General features: G+C 32.0%; 1 protein-coding gene across 1 annotated transcript in view; it reads left to right on the forward strand.

Moving 5' to 3' along the window:
* The window catches only part of LOC106118199 (protein PF14_0175), a 45,814-nt gene that overhangs the window by 13,587 nt on the left and 7,843 nt on the right, over positions 1-24,384 (forward strand). Inside the window, exon 3 of the mRNA XM_013312763.1 lies at positions 17,692-18,063. Within this exon, the coding sequence (XP_013168217.1) occupies positions 17,714-18,063 (350 nt within the window). The 5' untranslated portion in view covers positions 17,692-17,713. The remainder of the gene's footprint in view (positions 1-17,691; positions 18,064-24,384) is intronic.

A 24,384-nucleotide genomic window follows, 5' to 3' on the forward strand; every position in this document is an offset into this window, starting at 1 on the left:
ATAAGTAGTAAGCTTAAAGTAGTAGTTAAGTGATTTAAGAGCCGCGTTTGACATACTGCTTACGAGGTGTAATTATTGCGGCGTATTCTAACAGTCTGTGGCTTTTTGTGTAATGGAGAACAAAATGCTATGTTTACTATCATAACAAGCTTCTAGTTCAACATATTTATCGTAAAAACTGTGCTTTTAATATGCCAAGAAATAAGATAATTACGTCTTTATTATTATTATTTTTTATACCAGAAAGTGGCAAACGAGCGAGCGGCCACCTGTAATCGCTGAAATATCGAAGTGACCGTTGCCCATAGACATACGCAATTGCATATGCGTTGCCTACCTTTAATCGACGGAGGAGAGGATGCACAGAAAGAAAGAGGGTGGGAAGGGAAAGACGACTAAATTAGGCCTCCGGGACGCAGAGCATTATAGCAGAATATTATTAGATTCAAAGATATTCTTTCCTTTCAAAATAAAAACAAAATATATTTTGGATATACGATATGTTTATAGTATCTTATTTACTTTCGTTAAGTAAAATATATTTCTAACTTAGTTACAGTGTACATTTTAAAGTGCGCAATCACTTACCGTGTGTCCACACAATGGACACGTAAACACATCGCACACGGTAATCACATGAAATAAACATGTGACACGAGAATTAACCAACACTATATAATATGATGTACATATAAAACGATAATCTGAATGTCACTGCACAATGACATGGTCATACTCCAATGACAAATCACAAAACTACTAAATTTTGAAAAATTAAAAGCAACGTAAATGCTTAAAGAAATGAACTTAAGCCTTTTTATTCTTTTTCTTTAAAGAAATATATTAAAAAAATAGATATAATTTTAAAAACAATTTAATAATTAGTTTATTTCATTATTCATTTGGCATTCCACAAAATAATTTATGTTAAATCTTCATTTTAGCAAAATATCGTAAACAGAGTGCATCTAAAGGGACTTTTCATTGTTCAATATTGGTAACAATTCAAGGTTCATCTGTTTCGTCACTTGCCGCGAATATCGTCAGTTTCGTGACAGTATCTTTAGCGGATTTCACTATCGTATCGGCCATGAAGATGTAAAATAGTTTTCGCGGCGAAATCGCAAACAACTTCAATAGGTCGTGCTTGTGACTCGTGACCGACTAATCTCTTGTGTTGACTCTACACATGTGTAAGACACGAAAATAATAGCTTATATAATAGCTATAAAGCAAATGTTTCATTGCAAGTGCTTCAGTGTTAACTGCACAGTTATTACAGAACAGTCAAAAACTCTACAATCAAAACTGACAAGTGCAGACAAATCTAAAAACTGTAAAGTTTACCTGACTGTTAAAATTTCGCCTGGACACGTCAGTTTTAATAAAATTTTGGCTATTTTAAAAATGAAAGTGTGTTGCAAAAATTTACTTTATGAAGCAACGTTTGAAAAAGATTTCCCTAATTCACTGTTTCGTGCTAATCGAAATTATTGTTATTTTTTAACGTTTCATAGTCAGATTCGAGTTGAAAAATATCTCGTAATTGTTAATGATTGTACTAATAGCTCCCAAACACTGTGATAAATAAGTATACTATAGATGATTTGCAATACGAAACTCCTATACAAAAACATCTCTCATTATCTTTGAAGTGGCTAGAGATAACTCACTGGTTAACCAGAGACTGTGGAAGCACACTGTAACTCTGTATAACTTTGCACTAATACATTTAAAAAAGCTATTAATGTATTTCGACATTGATTGATTGGTTCCAGCCTTGTTCATTCGCTTTTTGTTTCTTACAATTTGACCTTTTAGAAAACCGCCATTTATATAGATAAAAATCAAGATCTATATAATTTATATTATACAAATAACGTCTTTTCAAATAAAAAGAATTTTAAAATTTCAAAACCATGATAATGAATGTTGTTGCTCTAATATTCCACAACTGAAACTTGTTATCTCTGTTATTTTTACAGAATATGAAAGAGATAACAATAGGTTTGTATGAAAGTGCATGATCAATAAAAAAGAATAGTTTTTTTTTGATAAAATATTAACAGATTTTTTGTAAATTTACTAATATTTCTTTTTATCATTACAACTAAGCTGTATGCTTGTGCTAGGATATGGTTTACGACAATAGTCGTATGGTGGGATTCGAACCCCCGACCTCGTGATCGAAAATCTCGACTATTGTATCTCAAAATTGTAACTCGTTCATACAACTTATTGAGCCGGATACGCAGAGCTTTCTATAGCAGAGGCTTAACAGATCATTGAAAGTGTTTTACATGTAACGTATCACACGTAACAATCACCGTTCCAGTATCTTATTGATTGAAACATTTTAACTTGAAACTTAACAGTATTTTTAATTTCTTAAACACCACAACTAAATCACAGCCATATTAGCAAGTACAATAAAGTAAATTGTACGCCAAATGAATGCATCTTCGACAAACTTAAAAGCAATAAGAGCTAAAGTGTCGTCGATCGTGTGGTTTTTAAATGATATTTCTGTATAGAAAATAAACGTAAATAAAAGAACATTAGGTAAATGCCGTAAATAAGTGAAATTGTAACAAAATGTTATGTTTCTATTCAGACTGGACTGTAATGAAATTGAATAGACTTTCCATATAATTGAGAACAAAACTATTAAAGCATAAAACAAAAGGCAAATGTTACAACTCTTATGAAAAATAGAAATAAAATCATAACCGGCTTTCGTAAAATGAAATAAACAATGTGATAATCAAACTCACGCATATGTCAATCGATCAATTCACTAATTTGATTATATAATATCAGGTAGACGTCTGTTTGTCCATTTACTCGTTCAATATGTTATGTAAGTTGAAGTAAACACACTTTCTACAAATGTCCAAGATGTTTACAGAATTACAGAAGTGCGGACACGTAATAAAGTTGAAGGAATATTATGAAATGTGACATTTACGATTATATTGTATTGAATTAAAACTACCCATCTTATAAACATGTCATGATATAGTTTTATTTACTTGATATTAGAATAGGACAATAAACAATTACATGTGTTGTTTATAACTTCTTGTTATGAAGGAAATATTACAAATCTTCCGTAGTAATAATCCTAAACAATCTATATTTATGTTATTTCAGACAGATAAGGTGTAAAATCATTAGAAACAATGAAATCCATTAAAAGTTAAGTAAACAATAATCTTACTAGGCTGTTATCCTAGAAACCGCGCGCATCGTGAGAAGGTTCCTGTCTCTGCAGCCCTGACCACTGGTTGTTTGAGTCATGGGATTCCGCAGCCGGTGGTTTTCTGTTTTTAATATAATATGTTTTGTATATTTTTTTTGGATATGAAATATACTATATTAATAATATGATAAATAAATGTATATGTATAATAAAATCTTACTAATATTATAAATGCGAAGTTTATATGGATAGATGGATGTTTGTTAGAAGATTTCTCCAGAGCTGCTTAATTGATCTCGATGAAATTTGGCATAGATATAGAACATAGTCTGGTTGAACACATAGGCTACTAATAAAGTTTTTCGGAGGGAGTCGCGGTCGACAGCTAAAAGTTAAATATGAAAATTGGGTTTTACAATAGTAACAATAGTTTCTTATGTAAACGCAATAGTAATTTACTTATATACATCTTAAAAAAATTCACACAGCAAATATCAATATTTTGTAGCATATAAATATGACTATACAAATTTCATTATCCGCATTCTGAATGCGCAATTCACAAGATCTTAAGCTATAATGAAATGACTCAGTTATAAAGTCAATTTTATTGATTACCCTCAAGGAAATAACCTGTTATTCACCAACTAGTCAATAAGGTAAATGGTCATTGAATTTTTATTTTAAGCACAGCAAAATGAGTCCTATTTATATTTAAAGAAGGAGTGTTATCGAAGGATAGCGTTTAGTAAAAGTAGAGTTTAATGCAAAATAATACGGTCATTTCTCAGACTAGACGTGAACAATAAAACAGATTGTTGGAGCGAACAAAACCGCATTGTTCTTAACGTTGCCCAATCAAACTGAAGACTTCACAAATTTACTTTCATCTTAGTTCTCAATTGACAACCAACAAACACTAGGTAGTACAAACATACTTAGGCGCTAATTATTTGTTCTAGTTACAATGATAATTCTTGCCATATCTAATCTAGTTTTAAGCAGATTTACAGAAGATTAGAGAACCTCCTCCTACTTAAGTCGGATAAAAAATAGGCTTATCTCCTGTTACCCGACTTAAGCATACATTACTTTAATATGTTAATGGTTTTTCAATCGCAGTATAAAGTAGTTAACACTTCGCCTAAGCATTAGCAATCAGTATCGCACTTCGCAACGCGTTAAGCAAACTTTACGTGCGCAGCGTTGTGCCATGCTCGGGCCAAATTACTCAACTGTAATTAAAAACAATTACAAAAGTAAAAATAGCGATATTAACGTATTTACATACGTGTACTACCAAAAGTATTCAATGAAGACACGCTCTTACTTTCGCAAGGCCCTCGTTACAATATAGAAGATAGATTAAACACGATATTGCATAAAAAGATAAATCAAAGTAACCCGTATGCAGTAGACCTTAAAACCTATTATCGTATCAATAAATCAACGAGTCAATGTATAATTGTTGTGCGAGAAGAATGCGTGTATCATTTGGTTCGAAGGCGTTTGCTCAGGGTCGGCTTGCACCCACGACGGACTCTCGATTTCTACCTGACACGTATAAGAACCTGCACGTAGTGCCGAGTAAAAACTCTATAACCTCAATGTGGGAGCAACGTGACTCGTATAGGTTGCGTTAACTGTTAACGTTCATAGATTATCTATCTACTTTTTGCGACTGATGACCGCTATTGGCCCAAAGGCTTTTGCAATTTCAGGTGGATGAACTCTTACACAGGACCGTCTATAATTGAGAAGAGATTAACAATTTAAGTAATACAAAGCAAGGCAATGAACGATGCCAATCTCATTTTTGATTGTAAATAGTAAATATAAAATGCTATTTTTGGGTCTTATATTATACTAGCTTTTACCCGCGCGGAATTAAAAAAAAGTTTTTTTGTATAGCCTATGTGTTCTAAGACTAAGAGTTCTAGATCTGTGACAAATTTCAGCGAGATCTGTTTAGACGTTTGTTATCCATTCATGTAAACTTTCATATTTATAATGTGTAAATTCAGGGATCCAACTAAGTTTTAAACTTAATGAGCTAATATCCAACCTGAAATACATACATTTCATTATCGTCTTTCTCTTTTAACAGTACAGAAAAAGAAAGAGAAATCTTCGGAATGCACTGTAACTTTAACAAACATCTTGCAATAAAGTTACGTAATTAACAAGTCTTCGATACTTTCAGACGCTCACAAGTGTACATCCGGTTGCAACGGAAGTCGGTAACAGTACAGTCGCGTGCTGATAGTCAATACAGTGTCCGTATCCATAGACCGGTCGCAAATAAAGCTCGCCCTGAGGTCGTTCGGTCCGGTCTACAGTAATATTACATACAGTTCATTGTCAAGTAAAAGTTGAATAACAAGTTTGTATCTGTTATATCCGAATCATAACTATTATCGAATTATATCCAGATTCTTGTTATACGATTCGAAAATTAATTTAATTAAAAATGATCAATGGTTGTCTTTGGTAGGAGAATTATATTTATATGCTGTAGTTTTAAAATAACACCAAGTAATTTTGCATCCATCGAAATGTTTATATATTTAACACATTAAATCCACGTTTTACATATAGCAAGAAACAAATTCTAAACACTTGTTACGTGGAAATCATGATGATATAAATCTACAACGATAAAGAATGGAATAGACAGACATGGTTATATTCACATTGATAAAGCTTTACTTAGGTAACATTTATTTTAAAATAAAAATCAATACATTTTAACATAAATGTCACAAGGAAGCCTAAACTTTAATTTAATAAATTAATTTAAAAACTTTTTAAATGCATGAATTTAATAAAACACCGAAGGTTCTTTTAAAGTTTAACATTATCGGTAATAAGTTAATTATAAAATTTAAACGGCAATTATATTTAGCTGTAAAATTGCAATTAAAAAATAAACGATGAATAAGAAACGTACGTAGTGCTCGCAAAAAAAAATCCCTTTTTCGTTGTCAACTTTCATTTTATGAATCATTATAAAAAATTAATCAACTAAGAGATTGAAAACTATGCAATAGTATAAAACAGCAAAAAAGTTTTTAATACTTTGCGCCAGTACACCGGCACCGTGTCGGATTTTCTTCCTAACAATACTTAGAAATAAAACTACAGGCGATATGGTTAATTTAACATACACATATGAATACTTAGCAAACACTTATCATATGGATTGTTCAGTTAATCTTGATACCATTGTGAGAGTTCATCTTGCGAGGTGCTAGACCGCGCCCAAATTCTTTGACGATGACAGCCCGTCATCCAAACATTACACATGCATGCCCCTTCGAGCTCACTCCTTAATCTGTCATTTAAATTATCGCAACAATTTGCTCAGAGCTACTTCGCAATGAATTTAAATATAATTGTATCTGAGAGTCTGTAAACGTATCCTTTATCGTTGTGCAATAAATTACAAACAAATATTATTTATTTGTGTGTTTCAAATCACTCTACTTATTTTCTTCGTTAGTTAACACCACAACACAACGCTTATGAACTCTTATTGCAAAACAGTGTATAATAAATATTAATAATATATACTTATAGCACTATCCAATTTACAATACTCAGTGTATTAACAATTAAGACATTAACAAAAGGAAATGAAAACTGTCAATACTAACGTCCTTACAATACGCATGGCTGTGCATACATCCCTTTGTCTGTTCATAATAGGAAGACGGATAGGTCCCTCCAATTTGGGCTTCACTTTTATACTAAGGAAGTGCAGGTGACAGATAATATTATATGCGTGTCGACTGTCAATAACTTATCTGCGTGATACGAGGTCTAAATAAGGTAAAGGCAACCGGTTGCATTCAGCCTTACTGCGAACTATGGTCACGATCCAAGGAGGTTTTATTTCATTAGATAGGCACGCGGTTATGTGGCCTTGCGGTTCTGAAAGGAGTATTACGATTTCCGAACGCCTGCTAATTTACTTTGTTCTCTAATGTATGAGGAGTATTGTGTTTACCGTTATAGAAATTGGGCAAACGCTGTCAATTTTTTTTTTCAAATTAGTGGTACTATCACTGTTAACTAAAGTAATTTTACAGAAAACTAATACCGTTCTCACTATCTTATTTGAAAATTCATAAATTAAAAAACCAACGTATTATACGTCTAATTACGTTCTTATAAAAAACAATGAAACGAATGAACTTAATTAATTTAATCTCATATTATATTATAAACTCGCTTACATTTAAAAACAAAGAACTTTCAAAAACAATTTCAGTTAAACAAAGTTAAATAAACAGATAAACCTCCTTGTTTTACTTTATTTTAGTCATCCGACAAGTAAAGACATTACACATGATTACTAAAAACTCGATTACGTAGAATTTATTTCGGCTCCCACGCGACTCACGTACATTTAGCAGCAACCATCCTCGCCACCGCACCGCTACCGCCTTCGCTGGTCACTGACCATCTTTACAGTTACGCCGCCCGAAAAGGCTTCAGACTTCTGATTCATTACGTGACTACAACCGGCTAATGACAATAATCAATCATTTCGAAGCATTATTTTTACTTATTTACGACATACCGTTATCTTCTCTATATTGTACAGCAATATGCAATGGTGCGGGTTAACATGCAAATCTCAGATTAAGATAAATCATTTAGTGTATGTAATCGTGTGACTTAAATATGGCATGAAACCTTCTTCATTCCAATGGTCGTCATTAACCTAAATTTATGGGCTTTTAGCCACAAAATTTCTGCGTAACTTAAAAACTGTGTGCACACACAGTTAATTTCCATCAGGCAAAAGGCAATAAAGCTCTTAAAAGCTTTTAATCTGTTTTAAACAAATCTCGGCAACGCATCTGCAGTTCCTATGGTGTTGCAGATGTAAATGGGTGTCGTTGATCACCTCGGTGTTCCGGCCGCTCTTTGCCCCTTCTCTTATAAAAAAAATTAAAAGCTTTAATTATAATTTTGTAATAATTAAATGTTTAATACATATTATGTTATTAATCGCATTATTTTATTGCGTAAGTGGTATTTACTGTATTGTTTTTAATTGTCATTTAATGCATGTTTATGTCAGTAATTGTAGAAGCGCCGAATGATTACATAGTAATTATGTACACACATATACAATGTACATAGCATTCCACGTGTATGTGAATCGATTAAACGAGGATAAATGTAATGAATGCACATCTTCATTTACATTCATATGTATCTTTAGATATGTTTATAATTCTATTAAAACCCATTACGTTATCAAAGATTTATAACGAATTTTTCCAATGGCTATTTAATTTTTTTTTATTCCTAATTAATTTTAAAGTTAATTTTGTTTTGAAATTTCTTTTCAAATGTACATTTTTTGTCTAATTTTCATGTTAAAGAATAAAAAAGTCCTATAAAACTGTAATAAGAGTTTAGTTTTTTTTCAACTCATCAAACGAAACTTTGAATTACTTCCACTTCATACCTGCCTACTGTCTAATCGTGGTATTTTACTGGTAGAGCCAGCAAATTTGTTCAACAGATATTGTTTTGCTGGCTCTACTATTGTTATCAACGTCAACGAATGAAGTAATCGATTCAGCCCCTACGCCAATCGATGTAGCAAGCGCTCCAAAATCGATTTTATTACCTTATCCTTTGCTGTTGTGAAACACACGCACAGTTTTGTTGCTGGCACGACTCGGGAGTCGATTCAAAGTCGCAACGAGGTCGCCTGGTGTCACGACACTTGACAAACTAGAGGTGATATTGCTCAACTCAATGCTGACATAATATATGTAAATTAGAACAAATATGCCAATTATCGGTTTACATTTTTTAAGGTTATGTTCTGTCAGCAAAAAAAATCCATTACGTTTAAAATTATTTAAAAAATAATTTAAATTTTAATCTACAAAAGCCACCTAATTTCTTCAAATTTAAACATAGATTTTTAAGCTTATTTCCTGTCGTAATAAAATAACAACAAATCTTTGATCAAAATAAATATGCTACAAGCATTGTCCCGCAACAAACAAAACTTTGGTGTACTTAGTTATGCCGTAGCAACAATTTCGCAACGCATATTTCATATTCATGACTAACACAAGGGAAATGCTTGGAAGTTTTGAGGCGAGCTTTAAGCTTCAAGGTTAGAAGTAAGCTTAACAGCGCACACATGCAAAATGACTCAGGGGAACTTTCAACGTTGTTATTATGCGAGTATTTTAGAGTACAAAGCCTGCGTAAACGGCAACTTAAAGAACTCCGAACTCAGATTATTCGAAAAACTCGAACTCTTTAAAAGGCCAAGAGCCTCGGTTCGGTTTTTACGCTTTTTGAAAATCACAAAAGCCATTTAATTAAAAACACAGTTAATGCTTAAACATTTTATATTTGCTCAACCTCCGTTCAAATTAACATTTTTCGTAATGATTCACAATGTTTGAACAATCAAACATTAAGTCCCACGCGTAATGTAAAACACAGGTTATATTCTGTGAGAACTAAACTATAGATAAAAATATATCCTTGTAAAACCTGCAGATCCTACAAGACCCAGAGCTTTACAAACTTTTAAAAGATTTAAAACATTTTTGTTTTGCCCTAATTAATTTATCTATTGCTGGAATAAATTATACTAAAAACTAACTGTATACCGAACCACATAGGAACAGTTGTGTTTATATTATTTAAAATTATATTTACCGGATCAATCATCTTTATATCCTTTGTCTTTTATCTTTTTCTTTATTGGATTATGTACAATCCAATGATAGCAATTTATAATCAGCACATAACAAACTTATTAAAAGAAAAAAATAGTTTTTATTAGGATTTTCAAATCCACAAATGTAGATGTTATCAGAATCTAACGTGGATTATTAAAACTCTTTATAGATTCTTGTTTATGTTAACTTACATATAAAATATACATGTTAAACTTTTTCTTTCAACCAATGTTATATCAAATTACCCGAACATATTAACGCCGAACAATAACAAAGCCGTTTGATTAAACGAACACGTTTCGATATTCAAATATAGTATCAAGGAAGCTTTGTTTTTTTGCCTTATTAGATAAAAAACAAACCTGCCAGTAATTAGAGAACGCGATCCTGTGCAACAGACCGCTTCGAACGGAGAGCGATTGTATGCAGATTGTATTGCGTGTTGCAATTCGAACATGATCGGAATTACCTAATATTGAGTGAGTACAGAACGATCCGCTCTGAATAATGATCGCTTCTATCTTGCCGCCATTTGTATGGCCACACGTTCAAGCCTTGTGACAATTCAGACCCTACGGCCTTCAAGATACGTTGCCAGGATTGTAATGGGCGAATAATCATAAATACTATTTTAACATCTTACTAACGTACTCAGAGAAGCTTAATTGTAACTTAAAAAGTTACTAAAATATTAGATTGCAAACCATTTTTGTTCATCAATGTAGGTAAGTAATCAAGAAGTATTTTTAATCCATTGAATACATCGTTCCATTGTTTAGAGAGCTAATCAAACCATTTTTCAACTCCCTTTTTTACTTAGTACTTAAAATAATTATGAATTAAACTCTGCTAGTATCTCTCATTAAGTATCTAATCCAGTTTTTAATTAATAAATAGTCATTTGTCTTTCTAATAATTCAATGGTGTTATTTCTATGACATATACTTCGGGAGATTATTTCTTAAGACAACAATAATATTATGCATTTTATTGTCTTTTTTAATTTATATTATTCATCGATAAGAATTTACAATAAACAATTCTAGTTATTATAATAAATACTGAGGGATTTTTTTTTAAATAATGACTTATGACGAACTAAATTATCTTCAGTTAAATGTTTTTTTCTATTAATTGAAATATTAATATTAATAGTGTATAGAAATATAAAATATTTATTTATAAATTAATAATATTTATCACTTTTAAATAACACAATTCAGTTCATGGGTTGCTGATTAAATATAAATATTACGTATAATGTGCCTAGTTTATGCTTATTGTCCAAAAATGAATTTCACACCTTTATAAACATAAATATCATTTTGTTTTCATCAGATCTTATTTGCATCTTAATATTCCTGATATCGGACCATCAGAATAAAAGATAGTACTTAAAGAAAACAAGTTCATGATTTAAGTAGTCTGATATTTTTACCTCACCTCATTTATTACTCAAGTTTTTAAGGAAAACTCGATCATCGTCACCTTCCTAACCTGATTGTTATTCTGTTAACATTTACACCAAGGTTCTCAATTTTCCTACAATTCCAGTGAGGAAACTTTATACTACTTGTATATAAAATATACATTATCGTTTTCCCCGACATGACAACATTCATCATCATCCCCACTGATGGGCTCGGAGTTTCATAAGTATCAACATACTGTTAGTTAAGGGTGACTAGATCATAGTCAACCACACTGGCCCAGTGCGGGTTGGTTGACTTCAAACATATCTCCGAATTTCTTCGCAGATATGTGCAGGTTGCATCACGATGTTTTCAAGATAAATGTATATATGTAAATTGAAAATCGAAAAAGACATTGGTACATAGCGGGATTCGAACCTTGCTTCGAAGGTCCAGGGACCTGCAAAACACAAATCAGGTGCTTGAACCCCTGAGGCACCGATGCCCGACAATATTACCTTACTTTAATGTTTATACATCTGCGTATTATAAGTTTTTTGTTAGCAAACGTATTAAAAAAGTACACAGTCACAAGATGTTATTCAAAACCAAAATAAATCAATAAAAACTCAAGACGCTGACCGTTGAACTTGTAACGAAGTAAAGACTCAACGGTCCCCCATACCAAGATGATGTCACCTCTAAACTTGAATCAGTACCTGGATGGCATATTTATAAACTCCCATTGAAAATATCTTTACAAAGATTGTGATAATACTTTGGCGTATTTGAGACCAAAAACATATAAATAATGAAAGTAAAAGTCCTACATTCTTGTATTTTATTGCACGAGACCTGAAAATTCGTAGATCCCTCCCTTCGAAATCTTTGAAAATTGCACATTTTTTTCAATTTCAATTAGAGTAAAATGCATGTTATCTTATAAATCGGCGAATGACCTTAATATTTACACAGACTAAACAACCAAATTTATACAATACTACAAAATTATAAAAACATAATCAAAGTTGTTACTTTCAAAAAATATTCGCAGCCTTCACGTTTAATTAGTTCAAGTGATTCATCAAATTGCTTCGTTAACTTAAAAGTGCAAGGCCTTGACTTGACGCGATTGCCAAACTTGCTGCCACAAAATAAATACGCGAGAGATGTTTTCATGTTATCATTTTAAGGTCAGGTCAATTGTTCTGCAAATGTTACATTTAGTTGGTTAAAACATTACATATATAAAAATAAAACCTAATTTTTAAGCTCTGAGCCTGTCAACATCTATCAAGCAAAAATTTAAAGAAGAAATATTCACTAATTCATATCTAATAGTGAAATGGAGAAGAATCTCCACCTTTAGGTCAATAACCTCTAATATACTTTATAGATAGAAACTTTTATGTACTCCTAGTACCAAGACCACAATATAATCATGCTGTATATCGGTCAGGAGGACAGCAGAAACTATTAATTCCTACATTGTAGACAATACGAAGCCTGTTTTCAACTTTCACAATCTGTACAAGTTTAGTCGCGGATTATAAGAGTCGACATTTTAGCGAGACCAATTATTAAAAAGATTTCGCCATTCACAGCTTTGGCTCTACGGCCTTCACCTTAGATTGCATTTAAACAAGTTTTATTACAAAGTTTCGATAAATATAGACGAAAACACGTCATCACCTGACAGGATGCTCTAGAGTGAAAATTAATGTCTGCAGCGATAACATAGAAGTAATTTATTATTTTTAACATTTAACTTAAGGCTGCTTTAACGATACTTAACAGCATCATTAAGATATCATTTCTTTTTAACGATAACTTTACATTACTTATACAGATATAGATTGTATTACTATTTAATTTATGAATGTTTCCGTCATTTACGGGTGATTTAAGTTCATCTACAATTTGGTCAACTTTACTACGAAAATAGCAATTTAATATTGGAGTGATATCCACAAACAAGAGCAAAGTCAAGATGTACTTTCGTACTTTTGTGGTTGGTTACAACGCACCTGCTGACCACAGTGTGGTCTCTCATAAATGTGTGGTATTCTAGTGTGGCACAAATCACACGCATTCTATTAATTATTTATATCAATAACCTATAATATATTGAATTTGTTGACAAGAATTTGCAATAAATTGTACGCCACTGCTGTGAGAAAATTAATTCCGACATAATGCTTACAACCGGCTTTGTAACATTTCAACTCGTAAATACATTTTATAAGAAAATACATAAAGTTTACGTAAATTCAAAATGTATTAGAATGTTAAAATTTTAAAAATTAAGAATATATTCCAAAAATGTGCCATAATCTGAATTTATGAAAATAAAGGTAGTAATTTTATGTTGACTTATGAAAGATGCTTCACTATTCATGTTAGGAAAGAACAATAGTAGTAAAGTACGGTGACTTTCATATAGGTTAATTCGCTAAATCCAATCATTGAATTGTACGCACTCAGTAGCACGCTATTCTGTACACGTATGTTATTCTTTTAGCGTGAAGTCACTAATGTTGAAAATATTCATCTACAGGGGGCTCTCAAATATTAAGATAAATCAAAATAGTTTTATGAGTTAAATTCTTTTTTAAATTGACACTTTTACACAATACTTTATCTTAGTAATCCTACTGGATGTCTACATCCGTTTGGTCGTACATACAAGGACATAAATGACAAATTGTTAGGAAAAATGAAAAATATGTTAAAGTATTAACACTTTAGCTTCAAGGTGTTCACGGTAATTGAAGAAGCACGTTTCCGATGTTTACGAGTGAAGGTAAAGTGGGAACATTGCTCGTCATGTAATTTTAATTGAGCTATTCCTTACCAATGATGGAATCATTAAGTATCGAAATCCGCTATCGCTTCGTAAATTTTTCAACATACAGTCGACCAGAACAATAATCTATGAATGTTCATTTTACAATATATAGAAGTAGAACAATGCTAAGAAACGAACTGCATTAGTTTAATTGATACAAAGTAATTACTTTATTTTCAAAGTTCGAAATCACTGAGTTGTAATTAGCTCACCCTATATACCAAATGGTTGTAACGTCAATATTATTGTTTACATGATTGTTTTCTTCGTCATCTGAAACTGGAGGCCGTCGTTGAGCCGCGCGGACGTCAGTGACCAAAGACAATTTAAAAAATGTATAATTATGTGCGCCAAGTTCAATGAACTTTTATCATTTTTTGGAAAGTAAAATGTGAGTGGGCAAGATGCTCGGTGGCGGGAACCTGGTGCGGTGCGAGCGGTATCGGAAGACGCCGCGAACGCCCCGCTCATCCCATGCTCGCTACTACTACACGAGGTCCCTCGTACTAGACACTAGGAATAGACCAAGGCAACAGAGACTAAGGTGAGGTTACGTGTACTCAGCAACGGGAACAGATGCCGGCGTCAGTGTTTCTCTTCAGCTTTACGTGGGTTCCTTCAAGAGTATTCAATAGGCAATTACTATAGCGTACCTTAAAACACATCATGAATGAACATTGCGTGGTATTCGAATGGACTGAAGGTGAACATTTCATTTTAGTATACCCAAAGTAGTACCCAAAATACAATATATACCAAGATATGTAATAATATCAAAATGCTACGTACTCTGTTTCTTTATAAACGTAATGATTTCTTGGATGTCCTTAAATCGTAAACAACACTTACAATACAAGCCGCGAGGAAGTTGTGCGTAACATAAAATTACGGGAAAAGTATTCAGTTAAGGAATATCATCAATATTATTTTCTAACAAAGAAAACAGTCTTACTGTGGGTTTCCACTGTCTAAGCACCTATATAAAAACATATTATCACCTTCACTTTCTTTTTAAAAAGGATACAAAATTATATAATTGTTTGTATGCGTGTGTGTTTAATATTGACGTATATTTGTTCAAATTAATCCATTCCTTGATAAAAAAAATATATAAACACATAATATATGCATGTCCGTCGCATTATTAGGCTATGACGTTCGTCGCACTTTAGTAAATTCTGACGACACTTAATTATCATCGATTTGGATCCAATATAAAATTAAATTAGCATCGTCTATCACATGAATAAATACGTCTAAATAAACTTTTTTTGTCTCATACAACATAACTTTACTATTACAATATTAAACTTGTATTACTAGCTAAAGACAATCTCGTAAAAAAATTCCATTTTCATTTACATCATCCAGGTTTCCAAAGATTTATTAAGAAATAATCATTCTTATCAGTAATACTGAATTATCAAATCAGCCCCGCTATCATACTAATATTGCCCAGTTTGGTACCTCATTTATATTTCTATAGGAACTAACATCGATAAAACTTCTTGTATTATTCAATTTTATCACTTACTAATATTTGAATCTGTCGTCATCATCATCAGCTCACTATACGTCCCCACCGAGAGGCTCGGAGCCTACCCTAAGTTAAGGGTGACTAGGCCTAAGTGAACCACGCTGGCCAAGTGCGGGTTGGTTGACTTTACACATATCTTTGAATTTCCTCTCAGATATGTGCAGGTTGGATCACGATGTTTTCCTACACCGTAAGAACGTCGGATAAATGTACGTATGTAAATTGGAAATCGAAAACCACATGGCGGGATTCGAACCCCGAACCTGCAGATTGCAAATCAAGGGTTGAAACCCTTGAGCCACCCACGCTCTTTGTGCTCTCTGACACAAGAGAAAAAAAAATGAACTATTTTGTAACAGCATACAAAACCACAACAAAACGATGTAAAAACCTTAAATGAAATAGTTTCTTTGTGTCTTTGAATTGTAATAAGCACCGGTAGCAAACTAAACATGATAAGAAAAGGCTTATTGTTGGTTTCTGAGACAAAATTCCTTTATAAAACATATTATTATTATTTTATATCTTTGTTTTGGAAAACATAAGATGATTCTATGTTTTATATAGGGATTTCGATCAAAGAAACCAACATTTAATAATATTAAAGTATTTAATTTAAGTATAGTAAAAGGTGGCTCGCCTCGGCGCGACAGCCTCTTTACCGGCTAAGGACGGCAAGTGACGTAGATGAACTCTACATTATTATGTACTCATATTATTAATTAATGCATAGTAAATAATCTCTGTAGTCTTGCTCTTGCGACGTTAAATAGTAGCTGGACAGGTTTTCGTCACATTACTAATATTATAAATGCGAAAGTTTTAGAGGTATAGGTGGATGATTGTTGGAAGGTATCTCCAGAACTCAGAACAGGCTCAACGGATATCGATGAAATTTAACATGTATATCACAGTTTGAAAAAACAAATTATGTTTTTTCTTTATTTCCGCACGGACGGAGTCGCGGGCGACAAGTAATTGCTTTATAAAAGTAAAGTTACCATAAATTAAGCTGTGTTGATTGTTAAGGCTTATATAATTAAACGTATGTTACATAAATTTTATTAAAGTGAGGAAAATTATGATACTTTAAAGAAAAAATCCCTTAGTTGGAGATATAGTGCTGATTAATTGTACTTATTGGTTTATTTACTAATTAAACTCTGTTTATTATAATATTTTATTCGTTTGCTCTCATTTCTACTTTGATTCCATCTTGGTCGCTGAGAAATATCTACTAGGTATTTATCTAGAAGTTAACTATAAATTATTTGTCGTTTTTAAAAAAACTTTTTGTTGTAAACAAGAGTAAAAAATAAAAATAGATAAAAGTCGTGCTTTGCTAATTTCTGCTGTCGTAAAAAAGACGAGGTCACACTTCAGTGATCACAACTAGGAACTGAAAATTCATGTGAAGTGAACTGTCACCTTAATTTGTGTAGCTAATCCTATTTAGGATGGACTGATTACTCGTGTATTCGCCGGTTTCAATCCAATGTCCATCGCATTATCTAATTACATGACTACGGTGAACAGTTTCAAGGACATCTACTATAATTACACGAGTATAATACACAATTTGCTTAATATTGTCCAATAAAATTTTCATACAAAATTGTTAAATTTAATGGTAAATAAACAAAATCTGTATAACTGGATTACCTTTTACAGTATGTATGGAAACACCCTTTTTTTTCATTTTGGCATAACTTAGTGGTGTACTTAAATAGTTACTAAATGTTATGAATAATGGAAGACTATTCGTATGTAATTGATTTTGTTGCCTGTTGAAGATTGAAGGTTGACAATGGAACAGACGTAAATCTCAAGCACATTACCTTCTTTCGGAGTGAATCGATCAATTATAATAAATAAGCATTTACACTTTTTCTCAATGTTATAGTCATGAAAAATACTTTAGTAAGTTAAATAAATATTTCAAATATCTTATATCTTTGCAGATGTCAGTCCGCTCCAAAAGTAATGGATAGAAGCCACAGTAGATCGGCGTCCCCTCGGGAGCCGGCGCGGCCGCAGCACAGGCCTCCCTCGCCACCCTCGCCGCCCGCCGCTTTCGACAACAGAGCCTACGAACATGACGACTACGACCCCAACCACAATGACTTCGACTCCACCGGACCCAATCAGAACGGACACACCAAAGAGGTCAACGGAGACACGAAAACTCTCGAAGCGGTCAATTTGGAACTTATTAATTTAACACCCAAGAACGGGACGACGAAACAAAGGAAAGACGTTGAGGTCGATATGAACACAAGCAACCCGTACGACGAGTACTTCGTGCCGGTCAATGAGCACAGGAAATACATGAGGTTTGTGGTTTTTAATACCCTCACTTATGTTATCTAAAGAAAGTACAGGTAGTGTGGATTAGTCAGAGGTAGTTACGAGTGTATTTTTGGTGATTACGAAAGAATAAAGCAAACTTTATTTATGCTCTCTTCCAGTTTTTCTGATGTTAACTTGACAATGATCTTAGACAGAGACAATTTTAAGCATCCGTGATGCAGAACTAGGAACCATTTAACATAATCACTTAACGCAAGTATTTGAGTCTGTTAAGATTCGAAAACCTTAAATTGATTGCAAGAAACATATTAATTAAACATTTTAACCCAAATGATTTACTAGTAACTTTATAGAAAATATCTGGTCTTTTATATCATTTGAAAACCAAAATCTAAATAATAAATATCCGACCTAAACAGCTGACATAAGAAAATTAATTGCCTAAACACGTTAGCATACATATAACATTGGCTTCATTTTTAACTTTATATAATAATAATTTAAAGTTGCAAGTCAAATTATTTAAATTCTTTATTTAGTATATAGTTAGCAAATTCAAAAAATGATTTTTACATAACTCAACTTTAATTTACATATATCAAAATGAAATTAAACTACGCAATATCTCTTCTTTTTGGTGTTTGTAGATCAAGCAGGCAATTTCTATTAAGTATTGTTGTTATTGAAATCACTTGTGTTATAATGTACTAAAACCGAAGTCGGTTTTAGCATATGTATGCATTAAAATGTTAATTACGCAATATTATTGTATTTTGTATTATAATGATATTTTGTTTAACCTCTATACATCTAAATCTTAATACATGAATTTTTAATGCGAGTAATATAATATAATATAATATATATATATATATATATATATATATATATATATATTATATTTTAGTCACGTGTCGTGTCATAACTGTCAATTTAAGAATAAATTTATTTCACAAAAACACGTTAGAATAATATACAGTAAAGTATCTTGCAGACCCCGAAAAGGGCTGAGCCTGTATCTCGGGGCCTAGGAGTGCACTAGCTTTATTATATAGACTACAAGGTACATATAATATGTCTGGTTCTATACATACTGTTACATAGATGACCTTTTAATGTAACCCATTCACTACCACCAAACATAGAAGTGTACTAACTACAGAAACATTCCCCTTTTGATTTTCAATGTTGAATGTCTACTTATCGGTCATAATATCTTGAATTCCACGTGCAATCGAGATCATTATATATACAAAATACCCTTATTTATCTTGGAGTAATAATTTAACAAGCAAACATATTAGTTTTCGCATCGATTACGATGGAAAATTTATTCGATTTGAAAACGAATAATATAAACAGTCACACCGTAAATAAAAATCCAAAACTGATAACTGGTTTTGAATGACATTCGCAAAGTTGGCATCTATAGAAGAATCGAAAAAAAACAAGGATTTATTTTCGACACACGGATGCGAAAATGAGTAATTATTTGCCATCACTACACACATGTTACTGACAAGTGCTGTTTGAAAAAACACTAATGAACACTGAGTAGTGAATTACCAAGTTCAAGGATGAAAACTAACCACAAAGATCTTTGAACTTACATAAGTTTTCATGTAAAATTATTATAGCAACATGTAATCACTCTTAATCAAGTCCTTGTATGCTATCGTAAACTAGTTGTCGCCTGCGACTCTGCCCGCGCGGAATTAAAAAAACTTAATTAGCAGCCTATAAGTTCTTCCGGACTATGTTTTACATCTATGCCGAATTTCAGCGAGATCCATGCAGCCGTTTTTGAGATACTTTCAAACAAACATCCATCAATACTTTCATCCAAACATTCGCATTTATAAGATTAGTAAGATTAAAACATCTGACGTTTTTTAATTCGCTTTCTTTTGTTAACTAGGAACTTGTTTTCAGAAAATTTGTAACTAGTATATAGCCTGATCTATTATATTGTCTTTATAACAATAGTTTAATACAAAGTTTAGGACATTATATTATAAGCTGTACAAATTGCACGTTGTTACCAAAACATAACCGGATTCCTCAAATTTAAAGCCGTATTTTCAACCGACTTCAAAAAGGAACATTTTTTTGCCTTTAAAATTTACAATAAACTTTATGTTTATTATTAGTAGAGATTAAAATACAATGTATAGTTATATTTTATAGTATAATTGAATTGACCCAAGAGTACAATATTTGGTAAGCTTTAAGACCGTTGGCAATATTTCAAACAAGCTGGCCTTGGAATGCCTACAAGGCGCAAACGCTACTGATGGAGTCCAAGCAACTGTCAGCTGACATGAATTTAAATTCTATAACGAACAACATTTTATATATGCCGTATATTTTAATGCAATAAATGAACACAATAATTATATGACTCCAAAGTCGGAGTTTCCGATTTAATTTAAGACCTATTATGTTACAATGCCCATTTAAAAATCGTTATAGTTGACCATACTCTCTTTTGTTTTTATTTCTTATAATTATGGTTGATATTTATGGCCAACTAGATATTGCTTGCTCTTTGTCTACGCCTATGTATAAGTCCTTGAAGAAAAAAAAAATTATACAATGTTTTTGAACGTAATTAAAGTATCGTCTAAAATTTAGATTTGTAATAATGCATATTTTGAAGAAACAGTATAACATTTTTAAAAATTAATATTTGTAAACTTGTATATCATTAAAATTTAACAAGAATCGCAACGAAAATCTTCCTTCTTCTCGAATCATATGTAGCTGATAATAATCGTAGCAAACTGAATTACAATTCATTCCATTATCTTTTTAAATACGACAACTTACGCCGAAGGTGGTCTGGTTTGTTTTACCCTGTTATGACGTCACGCGGTCGGGTAAGAACGGGCCGCTATCTCTGTATATTTAAAACTGTACCGACTAATTATGTCGTGTGTTAAGTAAAAGGCGATTTGAAAGGAATGCAGCCTGCGCCTAATAGCTGTCGCAATAGTCCCCGGCCTTAAATGGTAACATGTAACGGCTGTTCTATTTATGAGAGTAACATTTTTTTGCGAGCACTAACGGTAGTCGTAATTTAACTATGTACGAATAGATTAATTTGAAAAAGATTCTGTAGCAACCGATATTTTATGCCTACTGTTTAATATTATAATTATAAAACATTTTAATGCAGCCTAGTAAATGAGAAGTAAAACGAATAATTAGTACACGTAACATTAAAAGTTAAAGTTCAGCACATTATGGGAACAGTACATTTAAAAGCTCAGGTTACAAAAATGACTCAAATAAAAAGACACATAGCTACTGTACTAGACTGTTATTAATAGGAGAAGTTCTTTTTTTAAATATAGTTTGATGACTGTAAACACAGGTGTTAGCTGCATTATCAAGTGATACAAACGTCTTATGTAAATTCTATCCACGAGCCCGACGTTGCGTGTTCCAGAGGAAAGCTCACATGTTTTAAAATAACTTAAAACAATGTTATGATACATGATTCATTTAATAGATATGCTTAGTATTTAATTAAAAAAGTTAGCCGTGCGTTGCTAAAGTTTATTTAGATAATTGAGATATATAAATAAGAGTAATGATCGCTAAACTTTTTAAGTTATGAAGCCTAAAAAAGATAAAAAAAAAGTTATGAAGCCTAATTGGAATTTCAAACCTAATCTGTAGTAACTTTTTAATAATTTATAAGGCAAATGTGACAAATAAAATACTAATATTAACTTAGAAAATTGTATTACGTATTCAACAGAATATCATAGTTTACATAAGGTCAAAGCATGCCGACAGTCCCACGCAAGTGCGAATAACCGGAAATAAAGGAAGTGCGGACCTCACGACATCATCGCTCATTATGCAATGCATCGTAAGTCACGGTCGTTGCACTAGCCATAGACAGGACACAGTACGTTTGATCATAGATTAAAAATTATTCATAATTGTTAGTAGAAGTCTAGACAACGGATACTGGCTGACGATAAATTTACTTTTTTATCAACAAAAAAGTAATTTTCGCGCGGTTAACAGTAACAATACCAATATGTTTTGTGTTCAATGCTTGAATTTGTATATTTTTAAACATTTCTACGAAATTTGTTCTCTTTGAAGTGTAAATGTTGTCTTGTTAATTATTTGGGTAACAGTTACGTTTTTGTTGAACTAAATTTAACAGAAAGCTTCCAAGATCATTTCAAAAATACCCAGCGTTAGCACATACCAAAGATAATGAACTAAACAATTAAAATTGTCTTTCTAGAAAGCCGCTTGCATATTTTACAAGACAATGCCAAGAGCTCGACATGTCTATCTGAAAGAAATTCTAAACAATACGTTGCACCACAATGCACGAATGACTGTTAAAGAACGTTGACAACGTTCAAAACTCTTGTTTGTCTTCGTCTTTTAAAAAAAAATTATACCTAATAAGAAAATGTATTTTTAAGTTTTATAATCTTTAGTTAAATCAGTTTTTGATCTTCAGTTTTAGGCTAAGTGACTACTTTAAAGTAATCGTAATTGGGCATCGAAGGTTGGAACCAGAATGCTACTAACCGCTAAGCCGTTGGGTTATTTGGTGCACCTCTACAATAAAGGCGTCAAACAAAGATGCGTGTGCGTTCCTGACGCATTGCTCATTGCTCACAGCAACGCACATCGTCAGTCTCCCGATATAATAACAAATGCCAATCGAATAACATAAAAACTACAACACGTATTGTTAAATTCCGATATATACAAATGTCCCATTACAACGTATGCCTAATGAATGTTACGTATCAAGCTGAAGTTACTTGGAATTGTCAAGCAATTAAATTGATACATCTCGAACAAAAAGTTCGATATTCTTAAGAGACTTTTCCGTAATTTTTAATCCATATTTGTAATTCTTTTAACATACGTTGTATTTATCACTTCACATGTATTAAATACTGCACACTTCTAGCCCAATTACTTTGTATTTAGAACAAAAAAGTTGTAATTAGTTTTTTCAAACACAATTTTTGACAATCGCTGTTTTTAGTTAATAATACATTCAACGCATGTTGTACAAACACAGTACCGTACAGGCCCCACACATAGTCGCAAACACATCTATCATACTAATTTCTGTTTGTTTATATATACTATAAAAATACAGATTTATATAGATAGAAAATAACTATTTAATGGTGACAAAAGGTAGTCAAACAGTAGCAGTTTCCTAGTATTGCCACGTCATTTATTTCTGACCATTATTATAGAACATATGTACTACATTATTTTTATTTTGTCGTCAGAATATTTCACTATAAATATTTCTTTCCATTTGTCACTGACCTTTAAAGTAACAAAAAACAATCGATAAGCTTTTATAATCTAATCAAAATTATATTAACCTTTTGTGAACTACAAATTACGAGATATACAAAGATATTTGATGAATAAATCCTCTTTAAGCTTAAGAAATTCGCATTAAAATTTCATTAATTTTTGATATTGTGGAGTTTTAAAGTCTTGTATAAAGCTCGTCCAAGTTTTATAAACTGTTGTTTTTGTTTTAAATACAAATCTATTGAGAACGTTTGGTTTAAAAAGTTAGTCAACTTTCCCTACTTAATGCTATTTCCACAACAGTATGCTAATTTCTGTATTTTTCTGTTGTCCCCATTATCACTATATTTATGTTTTACGCAGTAAATTATACCGTATATAATTTTTGACAATAATAGGAAGACGTGACCGTAAAATTGACTTAAAGGCCACTGTAATTTTTTGATAACAACATCCTTTTCAGACCCAATAATTAACCATGTAAATACGTAGATAATAATACCGAAACAACTATCATTATATATTTATTTTATTATGATCATATACATATATACATTTTTCGTGTCACAATGTGAGTTACCATACTCCTCGTTTTGACTGATTTTTATAAAATTGGATATACATATTAAGTCGTTATGAGAATCGGGTACTATATACTTTATAATTTCGTATGGAACGAGTTGCGCGCGACAGCTATTGTTATGGAAATAGGAACGCTCAATGTGAAGATAAATCTTAGTTTGATAAAAGAAAATTACCTTATTAAACCTATGTAAATTATTTTTTCTATGACATGCTTTCTTGAAATTTAATCAGCGTTGGGCGTAAATAATTTGTATTGCACTGAAGAGACAATAATATCACATCACGATTACAACAAAACTTGTTTTGATACAAACGAATTGAAATGATGCGTGATATTTTGGACGGTCGCGTTTGTCGTTTGTTGCAACATAGTTTATGTTTGAATGCATAGATATGTAGCTATGCTATTATTGTGACGAACAATACATTAAAAA

Source organism: Papilio xuthus, unplaced genomic scaffold, assembly GCF_000836235.2.
Source record: "Papilio xuthus unplaced genomic scaffold, Pxut_1.1 DF827597.1, whole genome shotgun sequence".
Taxonomy (NCBI): Eukaryota; Metazoa; Arthropoda; class Insecta; order Lepidoptera; family Papilionidae; genus Papilio; species Papilio xuthus.